A 23,616-nucleotide genomic window follows, 5' to 3' on the forward strand; every position below is an offset into this window, starting at 1 on the left:
TTACAAAAAAACAAGAAAAAAAAACCCCTGCTTTATTCAGACTCATTCACACATGCACGTACTGGACGGCCTGTGTTAGATTTCGATTTCGTTAAGTGAAAACATTCTAGTCTGTAATTTGGTTACATGGCGTGCGTGAAGATGCATTTCCTTGAGGAAAGGAGAAGTTGTCATTATAGCATGTGGAGGGGCTCGTCTGGGAGCTGCTGAGGATCAAAACAGTCTTTTACACCAGCCTGCTGTACGTGTTAGAGCAAGACCCTACCGGCCCTGTCACACAAACACACACACACACACACACACACGCACATGCTCAGAGGTTGTTTTTCTCTGGTTGCATCTGCTCATCAACGCTTGTAAAAATAAAAGCACGTCAGATGATTTGCAAAAGCGCTTCTTGATTATGAGGGAAACAGATTCTCACAACATCCACAAACACACTCGGAGCGATGCAGGCACTCTTTAATGCTTTCTCTGGGGCATTAAGTGACCACGTCACCGTCTCTATTATTTGTCCTTTTTCACTGCATCGCCACCGGCTGTACTTACCGTCACGCATCCTCCCCTCTCCGCTCTATTTTCACAGCTGTAATGCCAGTGGTTTTTCGCTCTTTTTTTCCAAAGTTGCTGTGATGGAAGATATGTGAGCTCAGTCCCTCCGTCTCCCTCTGATCTCTTTTGAATTCAAAGCCCACATATTCCCGAAGCATCACTGAGGAGGGAAGGGGGGGGAGGTGCTCCAGGGGACTGTGGCAGTGTGATTGAAAGTTTGACTTTGGTCATAAAAACTAAATCACAGTATCCAAAAGTTATAAAACATATAAAAATAAAATGAGACAAAGGCTGTGGCTCTTTTTGATGACTTTATAAAGCAGAGACAAGAATAAGAGAAGAGATGAGAGGCTATAAATACTAATGGCATTATCAGTGTTTCCTCACCTGTGGTTTCTTGATACAGATGTCTTCTTCAGCTTGACAGGACACGACTCGTCTGAGATCAATCATCAGATTCAGTCCTTCATTTCAGTTCAATAATTGCTTAAGCGATGATGATCGTGATGATGATTAGTTGCTTTTTAATGCGAATCAGATGACATTTGCGTGTCTTCTGGCAATAACTTGTAACTCTTCCCATCGCTCCCTCAGCTTTCATTGAGAATGTCCAAGCCCCCTGCGCTAATGGCCGCGAGGTGGGCCGGCCCAGTGAGTCTCCATCATGGCGACCACCGCTCACCACCATCACAGTCTCCAAGAAGCGCAACTGGCTGCAGCAGAGCTCACTCGGAAAGAATCACTGCACCAAGGACGAGCTGCAGGGAATGCTGGGAGCTGAGGAGGAGGGCGGCCAAGTCTCCCACCAGCCGCCACCTCCTCCCAGTCCCTCTCCAGACCACCTGAGACCCTCAGGTGGAGCCCCATCACGGCCGGCTCGCCTGCACCTGCCTCAGGTTAGCCCCGAGGTCTCTCTGTTAACAACAATGAGTTTTAAGGAACAGCTCAGGAATTTTTGAAGTAAACTTATTTGCTTTTTTGGCAAAAGTTACAAGAAAAGATTGATAGTTCTCTCATGTCTCTGTTTTAAATATGAAGCTACAGCCAGCAGCTGGTTAGCTTAGCTCAGCATAAAGACTGAAAGCAGAGAGAAACAGCTAGCTTGACTCTGTCCAAAGGTTGAAAGTATTCTAGCAGCATCTTTAAATTTCACGAATGACACGTTTGTTTATTTTGTACATAAAAGAAGCGTAAAAAACTACAAATTGTGTGTCGTTCAGGATGTTACGTGTCAGATTATTCCCCTCGTAACACCACAAATTGTTCTTTCTACACAGAGTAAACAAACAAACTGTAAAATGTTAATTTGTTAGCTTTAGACGAACAAAGCCAGGCTTTGTCTACTCTTTATGCTAAGCTAAGCTAACTGGATGCTGGTTTAGCTTTGTATTTAGAGGTGTAATATGAATATGAAGAATTAGCCACCTGTTGAATACAGACTCCAAACATTATAGGAGGCAGCAAATCACCAGAGTGATGCTGCTAATTGTAGCTACCGACAGCTACTTAGCTCAGTTAGCCATGTAGCTATCGGCCCAATTAGCTAGAGACTGGGAGCTTGGAGCAATGGGAGTGTTGGTGTAGCCTTGCACTGTCTGGGCTAGCTGGTTAGCATGCTAACTTCACATTTTTTTAATGCTCAACATCGGCTGCTGTCTTGATGTAGGTAAACATCAGCCAGGCTAAAGTGTCTTCTCACCCTCGGAGCGTGGATCCAGCCGAGGAGAACGACGCCGACGATGAAGGAGAAATCTGGTACAACCCAATCCCTGAGGATGAGGAACCGGAGATGTCCCACCGACCCTGTGTTCGGCTTCTGGTTCCCCCTCGAGCGGAGCCCCAGAGGAGGCCCAGCCGGGGAGGGGATGTGGGTCACGGTGGCAGGAACCTGGGGGGCGGCAGCGGCGCCGGGCCGGAGGCACTCGGGGAAAGCCTCTGCGGCGGTTCAGGAGATGGGAATCAGGGGAATGCTGTACATTCCACAGAGGCTCTACATCTGCACAGACAGATGCTCGCGTGCAAACCTCAGGAGGAGGGGGGGGCTTCCACCAGCAGAGCAACAGGTGAGGCAAAAAAAGACTCATACACACCTTATACACACCTCATACACACCTCCGCTCACTCTCACTCTGCTTCCCTTGTATACGTTTTAATTCAGTCTTTTTGATTGATGTCGAGGGCCAATTATTGTCTGTCGTTTTGTCTCTCAGCCAGTCACCCTCGGCAGATTTTTGAGGTCGTGCACACCTTGAGCACTAATTACAGCTATTGTTGAAAGTGTTTCCTAATCAAAGGATCAACAATATAGCTGCAAGTAATTCCTGGCTAACTTTAGCTCAACTCAGAAATGTATTAAGTATTTTTTGGTGTAAAGTTTAAGATGATAGAGTGCCAAAAAAGAAGAGCTTTGCTGGGTTTCAAATCCAAAATTCCTCTTTAAATCTAAAACAAACGTAACCGGCGTGTGCCAATGTCTTCTCGTTCAGTTCTGTTTGATCGGAGCAGACAGGAGCTGTGGCTGTCTAATCATATCACTCCATATCAGTGTCCCTCATTAGTTAAACTCAGACAGACATTAGCCAGGAGGAATTCAGAACTGGCATTCCTCAGAGGAAACAATATCCATTTACTTGTGACTGCAGCTCACACAGAGGACTGTAAACTTTCGGTGCTTTTTCAGCCCTCAGTTGAATAAACGTCCTGTTGCCTTGAAAGCTTCCGTAAAAAAAAACACAACAATGAAGAGCAGGACTACTGTAAATGATTTATTGCTCTCCCTGTGCTTTTTTTTTTACTTTTGTGCGTGGAAATTGTTGACAACTCTGGTCTACAGCGACGGTATAATGATGACAGCCAGCACAGGGCTCCCTGTCTCTTAATAAGCTCGGCCTGTTTTTTCCAACTTCCGACTTTTTGTTCTCTCTGATGTGGCAACATGGTAGTTTCAACCAATTGGCACATCTTGAGCTGATCCTATAATTACAACTTTTGACAACAGTTTTCTGTGGCACGCAACAGCCATTTCTAGTTGTAGGAGCACAAAGCGGGGCCGAGTAGTTTGGGTACACTGAGGGAAATCTAATACTTATAAGCTTTAGTGTTCACAGTCACAGTTTTACTGCAGGAATGAGGGCTTGAGATAACTTTTTTTCACTCTAAAGTACAGTTTTACAAGTCCTTGAGACTGATTCCTGTAAATGAAAGAATATACTTTAGGATGGAGTTTTTCCATGTTTCATAACAACAATCAGCACATAAAATAGAGAGCATTACTGGTTGCTCTATTTAACACAATGTAGGCAAAAATTGTGTTGAGTTCACTTAGAAAACAGGAGAAAAGGGCGATTCAAAAGACAATCCAGGCACTCAAAAACCAAAGTATCAAGAAACAAGGAAGAAATATTAAAAAGTCTTTATTGTCGTGGCTAAATCATTAAAAGTTCAAATGTGTCGACTGTTAGGTCTTCATCAGGGCTCCAAACGATCAGCACATACACAAACTGTGTCTGTCAGTGTGGGAAAATCTTAACTTGTTGAGGTGTCGCATTATCTCCCAAAACAAATCTGTTCGTGACAAGGTCACAGGTTTGATTGGCGGCTGATAAACTCCTTGATCCTCATTGACTGGCGTCAAACTCTGGCTCTCTCTGACATCACGTGTGGCTCAGCAAAACTCTCTGTCCTCAGAGACTTTCCCTGTAGGATTAGGATTAAACCAGTCCCGAATGAGTCTCAGTGTACCGGCCCAGAGAGGCACTAATAATGGTGCACAGGGCTAATTAAATTCAGGCTATTTCTGCCTGCACCTTTTGATAGGTTATTCTGCAGTCTAGATGAAATGTGCTGGTGTCATTAGGGCCGTTTGTGCTGGGTAAGCAGATGAGTGGACATATTTGGAGGCTGGACTTCAGCTTGTTCAGCAGTTTTAGAACAAATCTCGTTCTGAGCTTCTGTGAATAGAAAATAATAACTGAGCTGTCTACCTTTTTCCAGCAGTGATTCATTTTCCACCACCTTGTTACCTTTCAAAGAACTGAGCCTCATTTACAAGATGTGATTTAATGGGAGTGCTCTGTAGCAGGTCTGAGGTAGTGTGGCTTTGCAGCTCCTGCGACTGGTTGCTGTGAAAATAAGAAGTGCTGAAGTTATTTTTTCTTTTCCCTCTCACTCCGGAACTGCTCCCCCCCAGTGCCTGTTGACTTTGCAATTGGTTCCTGCGGGTTTGGCGACGCCATCCTTAACTTCACTGCAACAAGAAAGCGCAATAAGCCCGGCTACGTGTCATCAAAGAGGAAACACTTATTACTGGTTGTTGTGTTGTGTGTGTGTCTTGTGGGCACGTTGGTTTAAAATCTAAAGGAAAGATGGGAAGGCTTCTCCTTCTTTCTTCACCTTTAGTTAGAAACCTCTTGTACCTCCAGACATTGCTGTGTGTGTTGTGGTTGCTGTTAACTCAGTATGTATTGGCTGCAGAATGACGCTGCACTCCTCCTCCAGCCACACTGGTTGGGAGGGATTGAGGCCTGCTGTGGGTGATCAGTGTCACATCTCTGCACTACAGTCAAACTGGGCCTGTTTGGGCACATGGATAATTACCAAAACAACATTTCAATGACACCTTTTGTTTCTTTTCCACTGATTTCTCAGTCAAACTGGACATTTTTGGACCCAGTTTTTTGTGTGTGTCTTAGAACTGAAATAAGTGCATTTAAAGTGTCCTATAGCACACATTTTCATCTATTATCTTCAGTGATTGGAAGGTTATTGATCAGAATGAGGCTTTGCCAGGTTCGAGTTTGCAAATAATGACACTACAGAGTCACGCTTCCACTGCAGAGCTTTCCCTACAGGGACAAGGAACCTTTGCAGACACTCAGTGTGTTTCCAGCGTCTAAATGAAGATCTTTAAAGTCTTTCCAACAGTACAGGAACTTTGGTGGTGGGGCCTTGAGCACTGACCATTTCTGATTGGCCGAGCACTCGTAGCATCTCATTTTAGCCACCGTTTTAAATAATCAGTAGCTGTAAGCCAGTTTGCTATTGCTATTTTGCTATTGCCTATTGCTTTTTCATAAGTCAGCATACTAATTTGGTTAATGTTTGCATCCCAGCTAACCAGTTTGAATACTATGAAGTTCAGTGTGTTTTTGAATGTATTTCCCATTTTTCAGGCAGCTATTGGCTTCATTTTAGTAAGGAATGAAAAAGCCAACTCTCGCTTAAACTTGCAAAAACATTGGTGTAGCCTTTAATGCTTCACGAAAGCAGAATGGGAAAAACTGTGCCAAACTAAACCTCACCAAACAACGTGTTTGTTGGTTGTAACATTATCGCTGCCACCACAGAGAGCTGTATCAACTGTATGTGTGTTTAAGACACCACACCATGGTTTAGCTTGCCACATTTTTACAAATGTAGCCACATGTTCCCTCTTTGGGAATAATGGCTTCTTGAGTGCAGCCACAGTGCTGAACTCCACTATTTTAGTCCCATCTTTTGTCTTCTGCTTCAGATTCTTCATAAATATGAGCCCAGACAGACTCCACTTTATCTGCAGGGCTAAAAATGTGACAGGCCTTTCGTTGATTGAGCATGAATAAGAGCGTCTGCTGAATTAATGAAGCAGTGCAGATGTAGATGACTCTTTACGACTATAGCTTTCCTCTGTTCGGCTGGCTGGTTCTTCTTCCCTCACCGGATACACTCCAGACTCCTCGTGTGCTGCCTATTGACTGACTTTTTGTCCATCTGAATGCTCTATTTGTATGGAGAATAATGATTGATGGACTTTGGGGGTGGTGAGCTCGGTGTGTTCCCAATCTCTTGTTCCCTTTAGTGCCTGTTTGGGGAATCTGACTTGGCCAGCGCTCAGAATGGGATCAGAGCTATTTCTGGGGATTGTTTTGGTCACGCTGGCTGCTGCGTTTGAGAATTTGGCCCCGGCTGCTAAAGTTACATGAGAGTTCAAGCCTCTGAGTTGAAACCTGGAATCTGGGCTGACGATTGCGCGGTTGGGTCTGGAGGAAGTCAACAACTCAGAGGAGCAACGTTGTGAGAACAGCACTTCAAAACCCGAGCAGATTCTTTAGCTTGGCGCTAGATGTGAGGTTCAGCCTGCATAGTTTCCTCATGGCTGTTTCTTTCGGGTCTGTTCTTCATTTCATCACAAGAGCATCTGTGGAAATCTGTTCTGCTCTCTGTTTTGTTGAGTAAAGAACTTTTTTCTTTTTACACAAACGCATCATACTTTCTTAAGTGAATGAATGCATCAGGGGGGTCACAATAGTATCTGAACTTAAGTTGGTTGTGTGTTTAATGAAAGGCTTTCTAAGGACATTTATAACCCCAAGCACTACTAGTTAGGGCTGCAACTAGCAACTGTTTTCTTTATTGATTTATCTACTAAATATTTTTTCAATTAAATTGTAAAAAAAAAAAAAAAAAAAAAAGTAAAAACTGCCCACAACAATTTCCCAGAACCCAAATTGATGTCTTTTTTCTGTTATGTCTGACCAACAGTCCAAAACTAAAAGATATTCAAGTTACTTTTAAAAAAAGGAGCAAATTCTCACATTGAAGCAGCAGGAACCAGCAAACACAGGGTTACAAGAACTGTTCTCTCAGAGAGGTGCTAAATCTGTGAATCACTCTTTTAAAATAACTTCAACTGCAGTAATAAACGGCCCAAAAATTGTGTTCAACTGGTTATAATCACGTTATGATTCATATCACTGTTGTTTGACATCAGCACCTTGTTTGGACTGTAAAAACTCAGAAGATTTTCCTTTTTTTCCAAGCTGAGTTAAATCAACCAGATTTTAGATGCTTATCATCTTGTTGTCCAAGTACAGGGCTCGATGGTAACGGTTGCCATGTGTTCACTGGCAAATATTTTGGGAAACTGGCCAATTACGATACGATACGATATGATACCATACCATACCATACCATACCATAATAATAATACCTGTAGGAAAATTTGTCTTGAACTCAAATACTGTGCACACGTAGCTGCCTTTAGAGTGGAGAGCACAAAAGCACAAAAACATAAAGTGCTTTTCCTTGCGTGCACACAGGCATCTGGTTTAGAGAAAGGCAAAGCAACCAACGACTTTCTGTATTCATTTTTGAGAAATATGTGGAGATCATAAAAACAGCTGTACTGCTGGTGTTTTGTAAACCAAGACTTGAAGCTGGACACATTAACTGATAACATGCTAACAAGTATCAGATGAAACACAACATAAAAGCCATTCTTTTATGTCACATTTTCAGTGCTACGCTGACATGTTACTTGAAATATAAGGTGACCGAAAATGGCAACCAAAAGCTGATACTTGGTGGCCAACCTGGCAACCGCTTTAAAAAGTCAGTGTTGAGCCCTGATAGTAACTAGACAGTTTAAACAGCCACCTCACAAATTAAACAGCCTTTGTACTGCTGCTCATTCTCCCTGCAGCCTAATAGACTTGATGTTAAATTTTATTTCAAAAAATTTGAAGACAGCTGAGGCACCTCAGTGCCTCCACTATTAAATGCTGCAGAAACCCTTCATTGTTTGACATTCTTCAAATTATTAATTATTTCTGCACGTTTATCCTATGAGGTTATCTTTTTTTACATAATGATTGTATTTTATTGCAACAAGGAAGTAATTTAACTTTGTTCCATTGTAAAAAATTAAATGAATCATTACATCAAGATGGTATCTTCATTAAATGTTGTGTACTGAATATGTATTTGGCTTGCTTCCAGGTTAACAAAAGTCATTTGTCAACACTCATGACAGAGCTGTTAGTGCCTTGTTGTTTGGATCGTGGCGGTGCAGCGAGGCCGGTGTGGCTGCAGGCTGTCTAGAATTAGCAGCCACTCTGTCAGTTGAGTTACAGCAGAGCAGGAATGCCTGCAGTGGTAGGCGAGCTAGGGTACATGAGGGCGGCTTTGGCAGGGGGCCATGTTGTGCTAGTGAGAAGGCCTGCATGCTTGGATATATTAGCAGGGGTTTTGTAACCATTGTAATGAAACGGCCGGGCTCCCGCGGCCCCTGAAAGGCCTTCCAACACTGAATGATTTAGAGCCAAAAGGAGAGGAAGCAGCTCAGAGGCCGGCCTCGGTCACCCAGTGAAGAAACTACAGGACAAGTATCCCATTTACCGCTTTATTTACACTCCCCTTGTTTGTCAGCACACCCTGCTCCTTTCTGTTTTTACATTTAAAACACACATTTGGCAGTCATGCTTGTACGGACACACACACACACACACACACACACACACACACACACACACACACGTGAATCCAAGTGGTTTTACAGGGGTAATCAGGGAGGGCAGATTATTGTCCCGCTTCAAGGCTTATCAGAGTATGCTCAGTGTCTATCTCTGTCTGTCTGTCTCACACACACACACACACACACACACATACACATTGTTGTTGTTTTATTGGAGGACATTCATTTCACATTATCCGACTACTGGCTCGAGTGACATTTTGGCTGTATTGTAGAAACATATATCAGGAATATTTGATAAGTATCAGGTCGTCCCTCACACACACACACCCTCCTCCTGCACCTGTCTGGTGCCACAGCACTGTGAAAAGCCCTCGTCGTAAATTCCTGGGCTTTGTTAAGAGGTGTCAGTGGCTGGGTGCCCGAGGAGGGCTGCAGGGTCAGGGAGGGCATGTGTGTGTATGTGTGTTTATGCACGCATATTTACATGCACTCTCTCTTTGTGGCGCAGTAATATGCTGAGTGCATGTGCGTGTTTAAGTGTTGGGGGTGGACACAGTTACCCAGCTCAGGTGTCACCCAGAGAAATGCGGACCTTTTGCCCTTTGACCCCGGGACATGGCCCTGGAGGGTTGGGTGTCAAACCATCGCCCCTGAACCTCGGCTAGCAAGGTGTCACGTTACTCTCCTGGCTGCTGCCACAAGGCCAAAGCCTTCAGAGGACACAGCTGCATGTGTGTTTGTAAGTGTGTGTGTGTGAAGCGACAGTCATTAACTTTGTCAGAGGCAGATCTGCCTTCCAGGGATGGTGGACATTGACCCAGTTCATGATCATTATCAAATAAATGGAACAACAGAAGGACACTGATTCTCACTATCAAAGGGTCTTTTACGCTCCAGTGGAAAGTGTTGTATCACATATGGCCTGACATTGTGATTGAAATCGTTATCGTAATAATATTTATATTGTTCCGTATACAGTATATATATTATGATTAGGACTACGTATTGAACCCCCAAACAAACCAGAATGTGTCCATGAAATCAGATTTTCTCCTCATCTCCATGTTGATGGAAAGTCAGGTGAAGTTTCGTAGTTCACAAAACATTTCTAGAGCTTCACAGTAAAACGGTGTTGCAGCATTCTCCTAAACAACTGAAGTATAGTTGGGGAATTGCTTTTAAGGATAAAAAAACTTAAAAAAAGTAGTAAGTAACAAATTGTCAAATCAATTTAGGATTTGGGGCCTGGTATTATGTCTGACGAGCTGTGAGGAACCATTTTTGTTTGTATTTACACCTAAAACAAGTCCCCATCTACTTCAGTTGTTAAGGAGAATGCTGCAACTCTGTTTTGCTGTGAAGCTCCAGAAATGTTTTTGTGGACCAAGAAACTTAAAATAGTACATAATGACCAAATTTCCAGTTTTGGGTGAATTTATCCTTTAAATATTATAAACTGTGATGTACCAGACTTTTGTATAGAATTCTTGGTTGCTCAGATTTTTTTAAATTTTTTTTTTATTGTTGATACTTTAGATGACATTTCATTTCAGTTAATTAAAATTTGATAAATCAACCAATTTGGCATGTATATACAACCATAATCACAAAAGATGATAAAAATGTGTGTTCAATGCAGTTAACTGTTTGAACTGTTTGCAGCATTCCTGTCAAAACTCAAAACTTCTGAAAACTAATTTTGACAACTGTTGATTATGATTATAAATTTAAACTACAGAATTTAGTTAAACAATCACTGTAGGGTCGTGTCAACATGATACAATTCTACTGACAGTTGATAAGGATAGTACTGTGTGGCCTTGACATGTAGTGCTTTCATATAATAAATAATTACCAGTTTAAACTAGATACAGGACTGTCTTTATCTTGTTTGTACCAAATGGGTAACTACTATTGACCACGGTAAACAGCAGTTATGATCCATTACAGTTTTTCAGCTAGTTACATTCTACTTACATCTACATTTTATTCTCATTAGTACTTATTTCGAGAAATTAGGATTGTAGACAAACTCAAAAATGAGTAAAACAGTGTTTCATGTTCGAGGAATTTCACTCCTGAACACCTTGTTTCAGACCTGACCAGGCTCTCTGTTTACCCGACCCCTCCCCAGATGTTGTTTCATGAATTTGCACCTCTAGTTCCCTCCACCCATGCTCTCCCTACTCAGAGCGCCTCTGTGTCTATTATTGGCAGGAAGCTGTGACAGGCAAGGCTACTCAGCCAGCGGGAAAAGGAGGCTAAACATGGTTTGGTGAGGAATGTGAGAGAACAGCCGCGTTCATTTGTACATTCACCAGCCAGCTTGCCAGCCTCTCAGTCGACCATCCAGACCTCTGAGTGCCTGGACAAGGGGCGCCTTTGTCCCCCATCTGCTGGCTACACCCTGCCCTGCTCCTGCCCCCCATCTTACCCTTCTCTCCATCCTGTTGCACCTCCTCTGCCTCCCTCTTTTCAATCGTGGGCCCTCGCCCCAGAATAGCACAGCAGGTCCCCTCTGAAAATAGAGCTGGTGATGTTGGCAGGGTCAAGCACTCTCTCTCTCTCTTCTGTCCTCTTTGTATCTCTCTCTCTCGCAGGATCACTTTTGTTTCAGAGGTTTATTCAGAGAAAGTAATTAGCTGATAAAAACAACCAACGCTTTTATATCTGAAATGAGAAATCTTAAATCAATAAAAGTTCATATCATGAATGTATTAAATGTCTAAATAGCCCACCAGCCCCTAGACTGACTGTGTTGTTTACTATCTAGGCCTGGTCTGAAAGGCCTAGAGAAAGTAGATTTGTCCCGCTGGGGTCATGTGGTCCAGCTTTGATCCCCCATGGATCCATGCCGTGAGTTTTTCACTCTAAAGTGTGAAAAAGGCAGGTTAGCCAATGAGGAAATCTTATTAAAAGAGTGCTGAATGTAGAAAATAGCTGTTTTTCAGTTTGAGACAGGCTCAAGCTGCCCGTGGGGCAAAAAGCATGGTGCCCATAATTTTTACAAATTCCACTTTAATCACACCAATCGGGGCTGGCTATGTGCCAAGTCTTTCTCTTCCTCTTCCCTTGCCAGATAGATTATTTAGACGTAGAATATGACTGAAAGGGTAGTTTGTAAGTCAGTGATGGAGCCCTTATCATAAGCATGGGGAAGTAACAAGCAGTGAACACAGAACAGACAACGGTTTAAGTTTGATTTTGCAAACAGATCACACATTAATCATTAATATCTGGCTCTGAGAGCAGAGATAGTGATCCAAAACAATAAAGTTGCAAAACAAATCGCTAAAAGGCACCAAAAAAGGGGATCTGCAGAGTGGAATAATAATTCTAAAAAAAATCAAAAATTCTTGGTGGATTTGTTTCTATGATTGACACTGTTCACAGTACAAAAGACTATTGTTGCTTTAATGTATAATTATGAAATAAATGTTAAAGGCTATAGAATAATGATACCATCGGCGTTTGGATTGGTTCCCTATAAACCTCACTTTTACGATACAACTTGGTCTGCACAAAATCTCCTGAGAAAATGAAGGTTTTCTATCTGCTTTCCTGTCTCCATCAAAGACTTAATGAATGAATGAACTCATACTTTGTCCTCTGCTGTTGGTCTTGCTACTCAGAGGAAACAGAAAGTGATCCAGGTGGAAGTTGTCTGTTTCTACGTTAAAGGCGCTTTATGTAATTTACATGTATTAATCACTTTTTTTTTAATGTTCTTTTATACAAGCCTGTCAAAGAAGAATTTCTGTCACTCATGACAGACAATAAAGTCTATCTATCTATCTATCTATCTATCTATCTATCTATCTATCTATCTATCTATCTATCTATCTATCTATCTATCTATCATTGGCCACATGCAGTGTTGTAAAAAGTACCCAAGTCATACTTTAGTAAAAGAAAAGATATTGTTAAATTGATAATGATGTTTACTTTGGTACTCTAAATGTTTCTGATATTAAATGTACCAAAATATCAAAAGTAATTTTCACGCAATTAATTGTACTGAAGTATCAGAAGTACAAGCTAAAGTAAATTATACCTTTATTTACATGTTTGTATGGACTGTATACTATGGGCTTTAGTATTTTTCTTATTATGGGAATCAGTGTTGTTTTTATGAGACTGCTGAGAAAAATATTTGATTTAAAAATGTGCCACTTCAGCTTGGATGCAGCAGCAATCTGCAAACTAACAAAAATGATCAAATACATGTAGGAGTGGAAGTTTAAAGTAGCTGAGAATGAAAATACCCAAGTTAAGTGCAAGTACCTCAAAATTGTACTTAAGTACAGTACTTGAGTAAATGTACTGAGATACATTTCCATGAAAAATTAGACCTTCTTCGTCTATTTCAGTTGCCTGTGGATGATTTTATTAATTAATTGATTTGTTTAATTCCTTTCATGCCGCTGTGCATCTCTTTGTGAACGACTCATTGCGGCTTTTCAGCAGCAGTCCAAAGGATGTGACTTTATGCATGTTCTCATTAATATAAAAATATTAAGTATAGCAACTTCCGATAGCATAAGAAGCCGAAAAGTTCTTGTTGGGTGAGCGACATGTTGAAGAAATGATAAAGCCACACCTCAGTCATGTAGACTAAACAATGCCTGTCACTGTGCAGAACTCTAGAGCCTGAAATTTCATGTTGTAGACATCTAGTTAAACAAGAGCTGTCTACAAGGTCCAATCCAAATGGATATTTTTCAACTTGAATAATGACTGAGTAACTCTAGCTCAGCCCTGAAGCTGTTGGTGTCTCTAGACAGACATTTCCCTGCTTAAAGATCGCTGTTTTTCCTGGAGCTGCAGCTAAAGACATTCCACCTCAATTTCCCTACTGTTAGACTGAATGAAGCCCACTCGCAGGAGAGGGGCCTCATGGAAACTCTTTGGGAACAATCAAATGCTTGATCTTGATATCGGCGCCATTTCAGCAACCTGTGAATTTTTTTAAATGGCTGTCTGGGTTTACTTATATAGGCTGTAGCTGTATTATATAGTGCTGGAGTGTTTATGAAGCGCTGCCTGCTGAATGTATCTCTGTCAGTGGATTACTGGGTTGCATGTAAACCTAATGACTTGATGATGTGCCACGAAGGTGTAGTGCTTTTCTGAGAGACTGTAAATTATGGCTCATGCTCACAGTCTTCTCTTTCCTCTCTGACTTAACTGGACATCTGACAATTACTTGTAATCATGGGAGTGATGTGGACAGTCTTGTGAAACCAGCGATTACAGCGACTTTAAGAACTTGTGGCCGGTGGTACCCATTTGTTCCTGAGAGTGATTCAAAAATTGCTTTCTAAATATTTTTGTTGCCAAAGTAAAACTGTTTAATCTTCCCCAACCAAAGAAAAATACAAATTCAAAATGCGTCAGTCTCCCCTTTTAATCACATCTTCTCTTGCTCTGTTATTTCCTCTGTAGATGGTCCTGACCTGCCCAATGCAGTCAGCTCTCCTCCCTCCAGTCCAAACCCCGCCAAGAAGAGCAGCTCCCTCAACTGGTCCTTCCCAGACAAGATCAAGTCCCCTCGCACTGTGAGGAAGATCTCCATGAAGATGAAGAAGCTTCCGGAGCTCAGTCGGAAACTCAGCGTCAAGGGGACACCGAGCAGCAGTAACAGCAACACCGGGAGCAGTCACTTAGAGCCCAGGGCTCATTCTCCCCGAAACAACGGGACTGGGTCAGAGGCCGCCCCTCATTCCTCAGGCCCTCCCAGGTTAGCTACATCTGGGGGTGGGCAGGCGAGCCGCAACGTGATCTCACGCTACCACCTGGACAGCAGCGTGTCCACACAGCACAGCTTCAGCAAGAAGAAAAGTAACGGCAGCTCAAAATCCGCCAGTAAAGGTGGCTATCTCAGCGACGGTGACTCACCTGAGCTGGTGGCCAAGTCTGGGAAGCACGGCTCTGCAGAGGGGAAAGGAGGGAAAAACAAGGAGATGGAAGGAGGTGGCGGAAGCTCCAAACTCAACGGCACAGAGCTGGACATTGATGCTTTCCGCCATTACAGCTTCACAGAGCAGCCCAAGTGCAGCCAGTACATCTCCGGACTGATGAGCCTGCACTTTTATGGTGCTGAGGACCTCAAACCTCCACGAATCGACTCTCGAGATGTCTACTGCGCCATCCAAGTGGACTCGGTTAATAAAGCACGAACCGCTCTCCTCACATGTCGAACTACCTTCCTAGATATGGACCACACCTTCAACATTGAGCTGGAGAATGCCCAGCACCTGAAGCTGGTGGTGTTCAGCTGGGAGCCCACGCCAAGACGCAACCGTGTCTGCTGCCACGGCACGGTGGTCTTGCCGGCGCTCTTCCGGGTGACGCGTAGCCACCAGCTGGCGGTGAAGCTGGAGCCGAGGGGGCTGATCTACGTCAAGCTGAGCCTGATGGAACAGTGGCAGAACTCGCTGGATGGAGGGCCAGACGGAGACAGGGAGCCCCAGGTGTTTGGTGTGGAGGCGTGGAGGGTGGTGGAGAGGGAGAGTACGGGACTGATGGTGCCGTTGATTATCAGCAAGTGCATCAATGAGATCGAAAAGAGAGGCTGCCAGGTGAGTACAAGTGTGATGGTTTTCTTAGAGAAGAAGTCAAGCAGATGTTACTGTGACAAGCTACATGCTGCAGCAGTAATTGTTCTGTTAATTGTCTGTGCAAATAGTTTATAAACGCGTGTACATCCAAGTCTGTTAAACATCAGGTGCTGGGCAGAAGAAAAAAATGAAAAATAAAAAAAATAAAGGCCCCACACTAGACATTAAATACTCCCATGAACAAGTATTACGTCCATGTGTGACATTTTGGACTCAGGCCATCTTCAGACCTGTCTGAAGAAATATGTGACTTTATTTTAGTAGTTTTTTAGACTGTAAAACATCAGAAAATAGTGACAAACGTCCATTATAATCAAGTACCCAAGGTAACGGGATTGCTTGTTTTTTTAGTCTAAAACCCAACCATGTTCTGTTTAAAATGACAACAACCCAATTGTTTTCTCTGTCAATTCTTTTAGTTGTGAAATTACAGAGAATGGTGAAACTAATTGATTTAAATAGATTCCCATACCTCAAAGTCGTAGGACAACTGTCAAATGCAGTAACACCACATCGCAACGTGTCATGTCGTCTTTTAATATCTTGTTTTTCTGACCAAGAGTCCGAAACCCAAATAAAACAGGGAAAATGATCAAATCCTCACATTTACAAAGCTAGAACTGAAGAATGTTTGGATTTTTTGCTTGAGAAATGATTCATTCATTATAAGAATAGTTGCAGATTCATTTAATAACATAATGAATAATCATTTCAGCTCCATGTGATATATAAATATGTTTGAGGACACAGCACACGTGGATGGAAGCCATTCAAATCCTATTCTGTCAATTGATAACAGATGGGGATTCATTTGAAAAGACGACGGGCAGGATACAATTATATAATGCATTTTTTGTAGTGAGTGAGAGAACAGGGAAGAAGATAATCCAACCTTCATTGCATCCTTTTGGCTCCGTATGCCGTGAGATGAGTGCTCGCCCTGGAGCCAGTTATAATACTGGCTGAGTGGCACGAACAGAATGGATAGAAGAGATGTACCGCTCTTCATGATGTCTCTGAGCCTTCCTGGGGCGACTGGCTCTTTTATTCAGAGAGGAGAAAGACTCCGAGTTAAGAGACCGACGTGGTGGAGTGTTTCCCTGGATCATGTGACCAGCTCTTGTTTTGTCCCCCCCCCCCCCCCTCCATGTTTCATGTGCTCTTTGAAGAGAGGAGAGAAAGGCAGCAGAGTTTCTCCTAATTAGAGTTGAGACAGCGGCAGTAAAAGTGTCTGGCCACTGGTCCTGACTGATCACTCTAGGGGGGCATGCCAGGGGCAGCGGGTGCCTGGGGCCAACAGGCAAACATTAGGGCCTTTCCAAGGAGCCTGTCTGTCAAATCAGAGCCCGCCCCGCCTCAGCCATTTGTGCAGCACTCCACGTTTCTAGCAGGAGTCTGTTGGATTTGATTTCAAATGGAGCAAATTATTTTATTTGCTGATGTCAAAAGAAGTGTGTCATTACATTGTTTTCTTGTTAGTAGCCTGTGAATCATAGTTGGTAGTGCATAAGAATAGGTTACCAATCATTGATTGTTTTCATCATCCATTAATCTGTTGATTACTTAATTAGTGCTAGAACATTTTTCTATTAGAAAGATTAGACCGTTTGGTCTTTAAAATGTCAGAAAATCGTCAAAATGACAGTTTTGCAGAAACCAAATTATTCAAATTTTCTAAGCCAAGAGTTCAGTCAGTATATCGAAAATATATCTTTATCATGATAATCGACTATATATATATCATCTTAGATTTGGATAGTGTGTTTTAAAGTTTTGAAGGCTGTATCACACTCATTTTCTGGACTGTTCTACTTGCTTTAGTACTTGCCTTTACCCACTTAGTCATTCATTCAAAACTTGAAGGCATCAACTTAATAATAATAGAAGATGGAGAAAAACAGCAAATTCACACATTTGAGAAGCTGAAACCAGAGACTGTTTGGCATTTTTGGTTGATAAGTAATGAACAGATTATCAAAAACATTGTTGAGCAATAGATTGATGAATGGAGGAATTGTTTCAACACACAATGAGATTGTTAAATGCGGTGTAGTTTAGGTTTACCCACATTTCCTCTTGAGGATTTGGTAAAAGTTTTATCATATTTTCATTATATAACTGCAGTGAAAGACACCAGTTGTGGAAGTAAGCGTTTTTTAGAATAACACACATATGTTTGGTTGTATTAAATCCTATTTTTGCTGGCTACATATGTATGTGAGGACGCACTGCTTTTCTTGTTTTTTTATGATAGTAAATGAAGAGTCTTCAGATTTTAGGCTGTTGGTTGGACAACAGAAGGAATTTGAAGACGTCACACAGGGCTCTGGGAAGTTGTTATAAGTGTTTGTTTCACTCATTTGATAGACTGAAGATCAATCAATTAATCGTGAAAGTGATCAACAGATTAATCGATAATGAATGTCATTGTGACGCTGATGGTGATCTCTGCCTCCTCAGGTCATTAATATCTGACTTTGTATTCCTTTGGCCCAGATTTCTCCTGCTGATATACTTCACTCTGCTTCGTCTGGCAATATTATGATTCCTATCTGTCTCTGTCTCTTCCCGTCTGCCTCTGTTTCTCCTCCTGTCTTTGTTTTGAAGCCGTTTGTCTCCTGTCCCTCACAGCATTTCTTCTACTCACTCTCTCCCCTCTGTTTTGCTGCTGTCTTTCATTACAAAGATGCAGAGCAGTCAACTTTGCACAGAGTATCAGTCTGAGATCAAATGTAAGGGCTCCCCCAGGTTGCAGGCAGACAGGGGTTAGTACGGGGGGTTGACACCAGATTCCGGAGGAATTTGCAGGTTATGTCACTGAAGCACGCAAGGCCAGAGGTGCAGCGGTGTGCCTTTACAAATGATTATCTTGGATGTTTGATGGAGACCCTTTTTTTCTGAGTCTCTTAGAAATCAGTGTCCTGAGGGCTTCTCCGAGCTTTTAAGACTCTGGATGATTGTGGGTGTTTTGAAAAGACTGCAGATAATGCGTGTGTCAGTGACTGGAGTTATGTATGTGAGCACTCTGTACCCATTAAAAAGAGACATTTTTTTAAAAGGATCTGTCCCAGAAACCTGCATATTACCATACATGACGGGAGAAGAAGCACACAGATGTTGTGACATGTTATGATGGGCTGTACAGATGCATCATTTCAGACAAAACAGACGTCTGAACATTGCGTTGTTAAAGCTTTAGGTTTTAAAGCTCTTTTCAGACGTTGAATCAGTAACATCGTTGGCTTCATCTGTCTGTTAAAGGAATGGCTTTTGGGCTTTCAAATCTAAGCCTCTGGTACGTAATGACCCTTTTTTTAACATGACAGGACTGTTTGAACCAGAACTGCAGCAATGCATGCAGGATCTGGCACATTGGAGAAACTGATTACTTGAAGATTTTTCTGTTTCACAGACGACAGAGTAAATTATTAACCAATTATCCTGCAGCTAAAGAGTTAATGACCATGAACACAAGGGATGCTTGACTCTGTTTCTCAGTGGTGGTCCCTTAATAACTTTTCTCATTCATTTCATTGTCTGTTGGGTACATTTTTAATATCTGCTGCCTTTTTTATATTATAGTTCAACAGTACAAAAGCATGATGCTCACACCATCACCTTTTTCTGGACGTAACAGACAATAGTATGGAAGTATGGCAAAATGAAACACGCTAGACAATATGTTGCTTGATGGGTTGATTAGTTGGTGAGTTGGTTGGTTGGTTGGTTGGTTGGTTGGATGGTTCATTCTAGTTTGGAGCTGTAAATACTTGTTTCTCGAATGTTAGTATTTGTTGTTTTCCTTGTGTTGTGGGTGGCTGCTTGGACAACACCAGTCATTTGGAGAAGTCACTTTAAAGCTGCAATGTGTACGAATTTTAGTCTGAAACATTCAAAAATTGCCTAGAGTTAGAGTTAATAGAGTTATCTATTGAAGTTAGCATGCTAGCCAGCTAGCCCCATCCTGTCCCAATCCAAAGCTCCTGTGCTTGTGGTGTAAACACCAACACTCCCCTGGTCCTCCAAGCTCCCAGTCCGGACTGCTAGTTACATGGCTAACTGAGCTAACTAGCTAACGGCATCTACACTTGGCAGCAGTTAGCGCTGACTCTGGTGATTTGGACCTGGCAGCCCCACCCAGAAGCAGAGGTGAGCGTGCGCAAACAACACTGCCAGACGTGTGTCAGTCTCCCTATTTTTCACAGCCTAATGTTGGCAGGTATGTGAAAATAATCATTAGGTGCAGCCCTATTTTTATTCTTGGCTACAACTATTGTGTGTGTGTAGTCATGCACTTATACACGTATGCCTGCTCTGCTGTGATATATTCATCTACTCACGTTGGGAATCTTTGACTCATGCCAGGAAGGCTTTCTGTCATTCTGTCATGAAGGTGAGAACAGATCATTAATTTCACAAAGGTGAGTCATGTTTAGAGGAAGCACACAGGAAACAGGTGGACTGACTCTGGTCGAACACTTTGGAGCATCAGTGCGTTCAAACACACTTTCTTTCTCTCTTTTGATGTTCCTATAAAGACTTTAAGCTAATCCCAGACCAAAATAAGTCTGATCCCATCACTGGCTCTACAGTCACAGAGCATCAGCATTCCTGTCGAGGGAACTCATTTGGTTTTGCGGTCATTGTGCCTCATGCTACATATAGGTCTTGGCTGGTGCTGCCTCTTGTGTTGCCCGGCAGCCACAGGGCAGAAGTGCAAGCCCTACTTTTTGCTAACAGCTGTTCCCCGCCTGCGCTTGGCTCTCCCCCCTCAAAGAGAGACTCTTTTTTTTTCTGAATGGACTTGTTGTTCATTGTGCCCAGTGACTTCTGTTTACTCTCACACAAAGCCAAATCCCTGCCTAATCTGTCCTCCTCTCTCCCTCTCGTGTGAGGTTTAGAAAACACTGCTCAACTCGACGAGGACAGCTCACAAATAGCTGCTCTGGTGGGGAGACATTATAGTGCTCCTACGCTGGAGCCCGGAAAGGCCAGCAGTGTGTGTGTGTGTGTGTGTGTGTGTGTGTGTGTGTGTGTGTGTGTGTGTGTGTGTGTGTGTGAATACAAATGTGTGTATTTGTGTTTGTGTGGAACTGGACCCGACCCGCCATTCACAGCCCACTGACTTAACACGTTACCGGGGCAACCACACCAGTTGGTCTGCTATGCCACATACCAGACAGACACATGTAGGAGAAATTATGGTATGTCTGTAGCCAGGCCTAATCCCAACATAACAAGGAGACCAGCGGTGCCAAGTTCCAACTATCAAATGTCAACGTCTCGAGGAAATTGTACAGAGTTCCTTCAGGTCACACACTGGAGGCTTAGGTAAAGAAACATTAAAGGTTTATTGCGCAGAGCTTCCATTTTTAATGCGGAGCTGTCAGCTGTGTTTTTAGAAGAGCTCAGTGTTTATCCGTTCAGTCATAAGGACGTGACGTTTTTATCACACCTCCGAGTGCAGTTTAGGGAAACACGGAGCACATTTTCTCTTGTTCACTTTAAATAAGCCGAGAGACGATGCTCACAGATGTGTAGAAGATAATGCCGCCTGCACAACAGTGTTCAGAGTCAGATGATCTTTTAAAAGAAGAAAACAGTGAGTCATCTTCTTACAATTAAAAACTAAAATTCATAAGTAATGAAATGCACTGTTGCTCAATTCAATCTACTCATGACTTTTACCGCTACGACCTCACTTGACTTTAGACTTCAGATAAACATTGCTGTGAAGCTGACATCGCTGAATTAGTTTACTAATGTGATGACTCTTTTTATCCGAGGACATGCCTGAGACCAGTCTCAAGTTTCCCAAGCGACAGTCCATTTTTTTTACTCTTTGGCTGAGCTGCCTCTCTGGAGGAGGGACCAAAAATAACTAAATAATTGATTCCAAAGGCAATCCAGGCACACCAAAAACGAATGTGTCAAGACATGAAAGGAGGAAGGAAATATTAAAAAGCCTTTATTGTCGTGGCTAAATCATTGAAAGGGCAATTATTAAAAAAGCCAACATGTTTCAACCCCAAGGTTTTCATCAGGGCTGGAGCCTTTTAAGCTTTTTAATATTTCCTTCCTCATTTCTTGATATTTTCTTTTCTTGGTGGTCCTGGATTGCCTTTGGAATCACCCTTTTCTCCCCTTTTCTAAGAGCACAAGACCCAGAGGTGAAAAACTTGGCATTGTTGCCGTTGTGTGAGGGCTCCTGTTGAGTCTTTTGGAGTTGTTGAAATGATTAACACCGAATAGTATAACCAATGGGATACCCTGTGTATACAAATCTTTACATATTCCTCAGAACAAAGTGTAGCTTGTCACCTTTCAATCCTGTTGCGCCATATTGCCATATTGCCAACGGCCCCTCAAAATATGTGTGTACAACTCTACCGTTCAGTGATGGACTCAGGAGGTTTAATGGGCTGGAGCGAAACAAATATAAAGGGCACCAGCTGTATGCGGTGGGACACCAGCATCCAGACAGTCGGGATATACAGTATTTATAGTGAAGAGAGGGCACTGTGTTTGTCCACTGGAAGGACTCCACAGAGGGAACTTATCATGTTTTATCTACTGTTGGGTCGTCCGAGAGGGCACTTGCTTTGCTTTGTTTGTTTTAGCATGAGGGCAACAGGGTTGGTGATTGCCACCCCTGCACCCCCCCTGAGTCCACCAGTGCTTCTGTTAGCATTGCTTATAGCACTCAATATCAATATCCTGTATCTGGTTGCATTAGCTTATTTTGGCTAATGTTAGCAAATTGCATATCAAAATGCATTTTAGCATGTCAGAAATATAATTCACAGGTTTTATCACTTTTGTTCAGCGAGTTATATAGTCTCACTTTAAATGTTTAAAAGCTGAGTCGATCTTCTGCTGAGAAAAGGCAGCTGGTTGTCAGTCAAGATGTGTTTTATTTGTCTGGCCGGGATATGTGTCAGATCTGTAAAATCTGTACAACATAAGACTCCATCTATCCTTAAAACCTCGTTTTGTAAGGGAAAACCCAGATAAAAAAACTTCAATAATAAAAAAAAGCAGCAGAATTAAGAAACAGAGAAACACGATTAAGTAGATATAAAGTAGAATATAAAGGTATGTTTAGTAAAATAGGTCAATATTAACAACAATAAGTCAGTCCATTCATTGGAATTTGAAGGTTTCTTTTGAGAAAAACTGTGACCTGGAATTTGTATTCGAAAAGCTTTAAATTAAACTATGAAATCATAGTAAAATTTAATTAAATTAAATTGTAATTCAGTCGTCAGTTGTTAAAGTAAGCTTCAGGGATAAAACAGACGTGAGTTTTTCTGTGAAAGTAGTTTTGGCTTCTGTCCAGCACATTGTTTGAGCACAGACATAGAACGTGATCGATAGGGTTGTAAAAACGTCGGCCTCTCTGTCAAATGCTTTGTTTACTTGACCCACTTGTGTGTTTCCAGGTGGTGGGTCTCTATCGTCTGTGTGGATCTGCAGCCGTGAAGAAGGAGCTACGAGAGGCGTTTGAGAGAGACAGCTATGCCGTGGAGCTGTGTGAAAACACGTACCCTGACGTTAACGTCATCACAGGTAAACTGATCGCCGGTAACAGAGAACTTAAGATGGCAAACAAAGCACAGGGTCACCGACACACACTCCACCATTTCCCAAGTGCAAGTGTCTTCTTCAGACAGCTTCTTTAGTCAAACTAACAGTCCAAAACCCCAGAACTCTCGGCAGCAAATCCACACGTTTAAGAAGCTGGAACCAGCTTTTTGATCAACAAGTTTCAGCTCTACAATAAAAAGGATAAAAACAGAATAGAAACTGGTGTGACAGAACAAGAAAGTTACTATATTAAGAACAGGGCTTTGTAGCACATGCACATTAATAATAAAACAAACAGGATATTACTCAAATGGAGTCTGGTATTGATCCAGTCGTTGCCCCAGTGAACGTGTCTGAACTGGTGTGTCCGCTGCAGATAGGTCAGCACATGCGTGCATGAGTCTGCTGTTTGTAGCAAAAGCATTCCAGCAGTCAACTAACAGTAAAGGCCGGTGCCTGAGGGAAGGGCCCACACACACACACACACACACACACACACACACACACACACACACACATCAGGCCATGCTGTACATTCAGGTCATTCTTTCTCCTTCAGGTTGGTGGTTGAGACTTGCTCTGTGCTGTCCCTTCTAGGTCACATTTTAGTTTTCTTTTTCCAAA

At 42.4% G+C, this 23,616-nt stretch overlaps 1 protein-coding gene across 1 annotated transcript in view; it reads left to right on the forward strand.

Annotated features, from left to right (window-relative positions):
* The window catches only part of syde2 (synapse defective 1, Rho GTPase, homolog 2 (C. elegans)), a 56,530-nt gene that overhangs the window by 9,795 nt on the left and 23,119 nt on the right, over nucleotides 1-23,616 (forward strand). The window contains exons 2-5 of the mRNA XM_073476158.1: nucleotides 1,147-1,448; nucleotides 2,219-2,615; nucleotides 14,231-15,366; nucleotides 22,848-22,974. Of these exons, the coding sequence (XP_073332259.1) occupies nucleotides 1,147-1,448; nucleotides 2,219-2,615; nucleotides 14,231-15,366; nucleotides 22,848-22,974 (1,962 nt within the window). The remainder of the gene's footprint in view (nucleotides 1-1,146; nucleotides 1,449-2,218; nucleotides 2,616-14,230; nucleotides 15,367-22,847; nucleotides 22,975-23,616) is intronic.

The sequence above is a fragment of the Pagrus major genome, chromosome 11 (genome assembly GCF_040436345.1).
Source record: "Pagrus major chromosome 11, Pma_NU_1.0".
Taxonomy (NCBI): domain Eukaryota; kingdom Metazoa; phylum Chordata; class Actinopteri; order Spariformes; family Sparidae; genus Pagrus; species Pagrus major.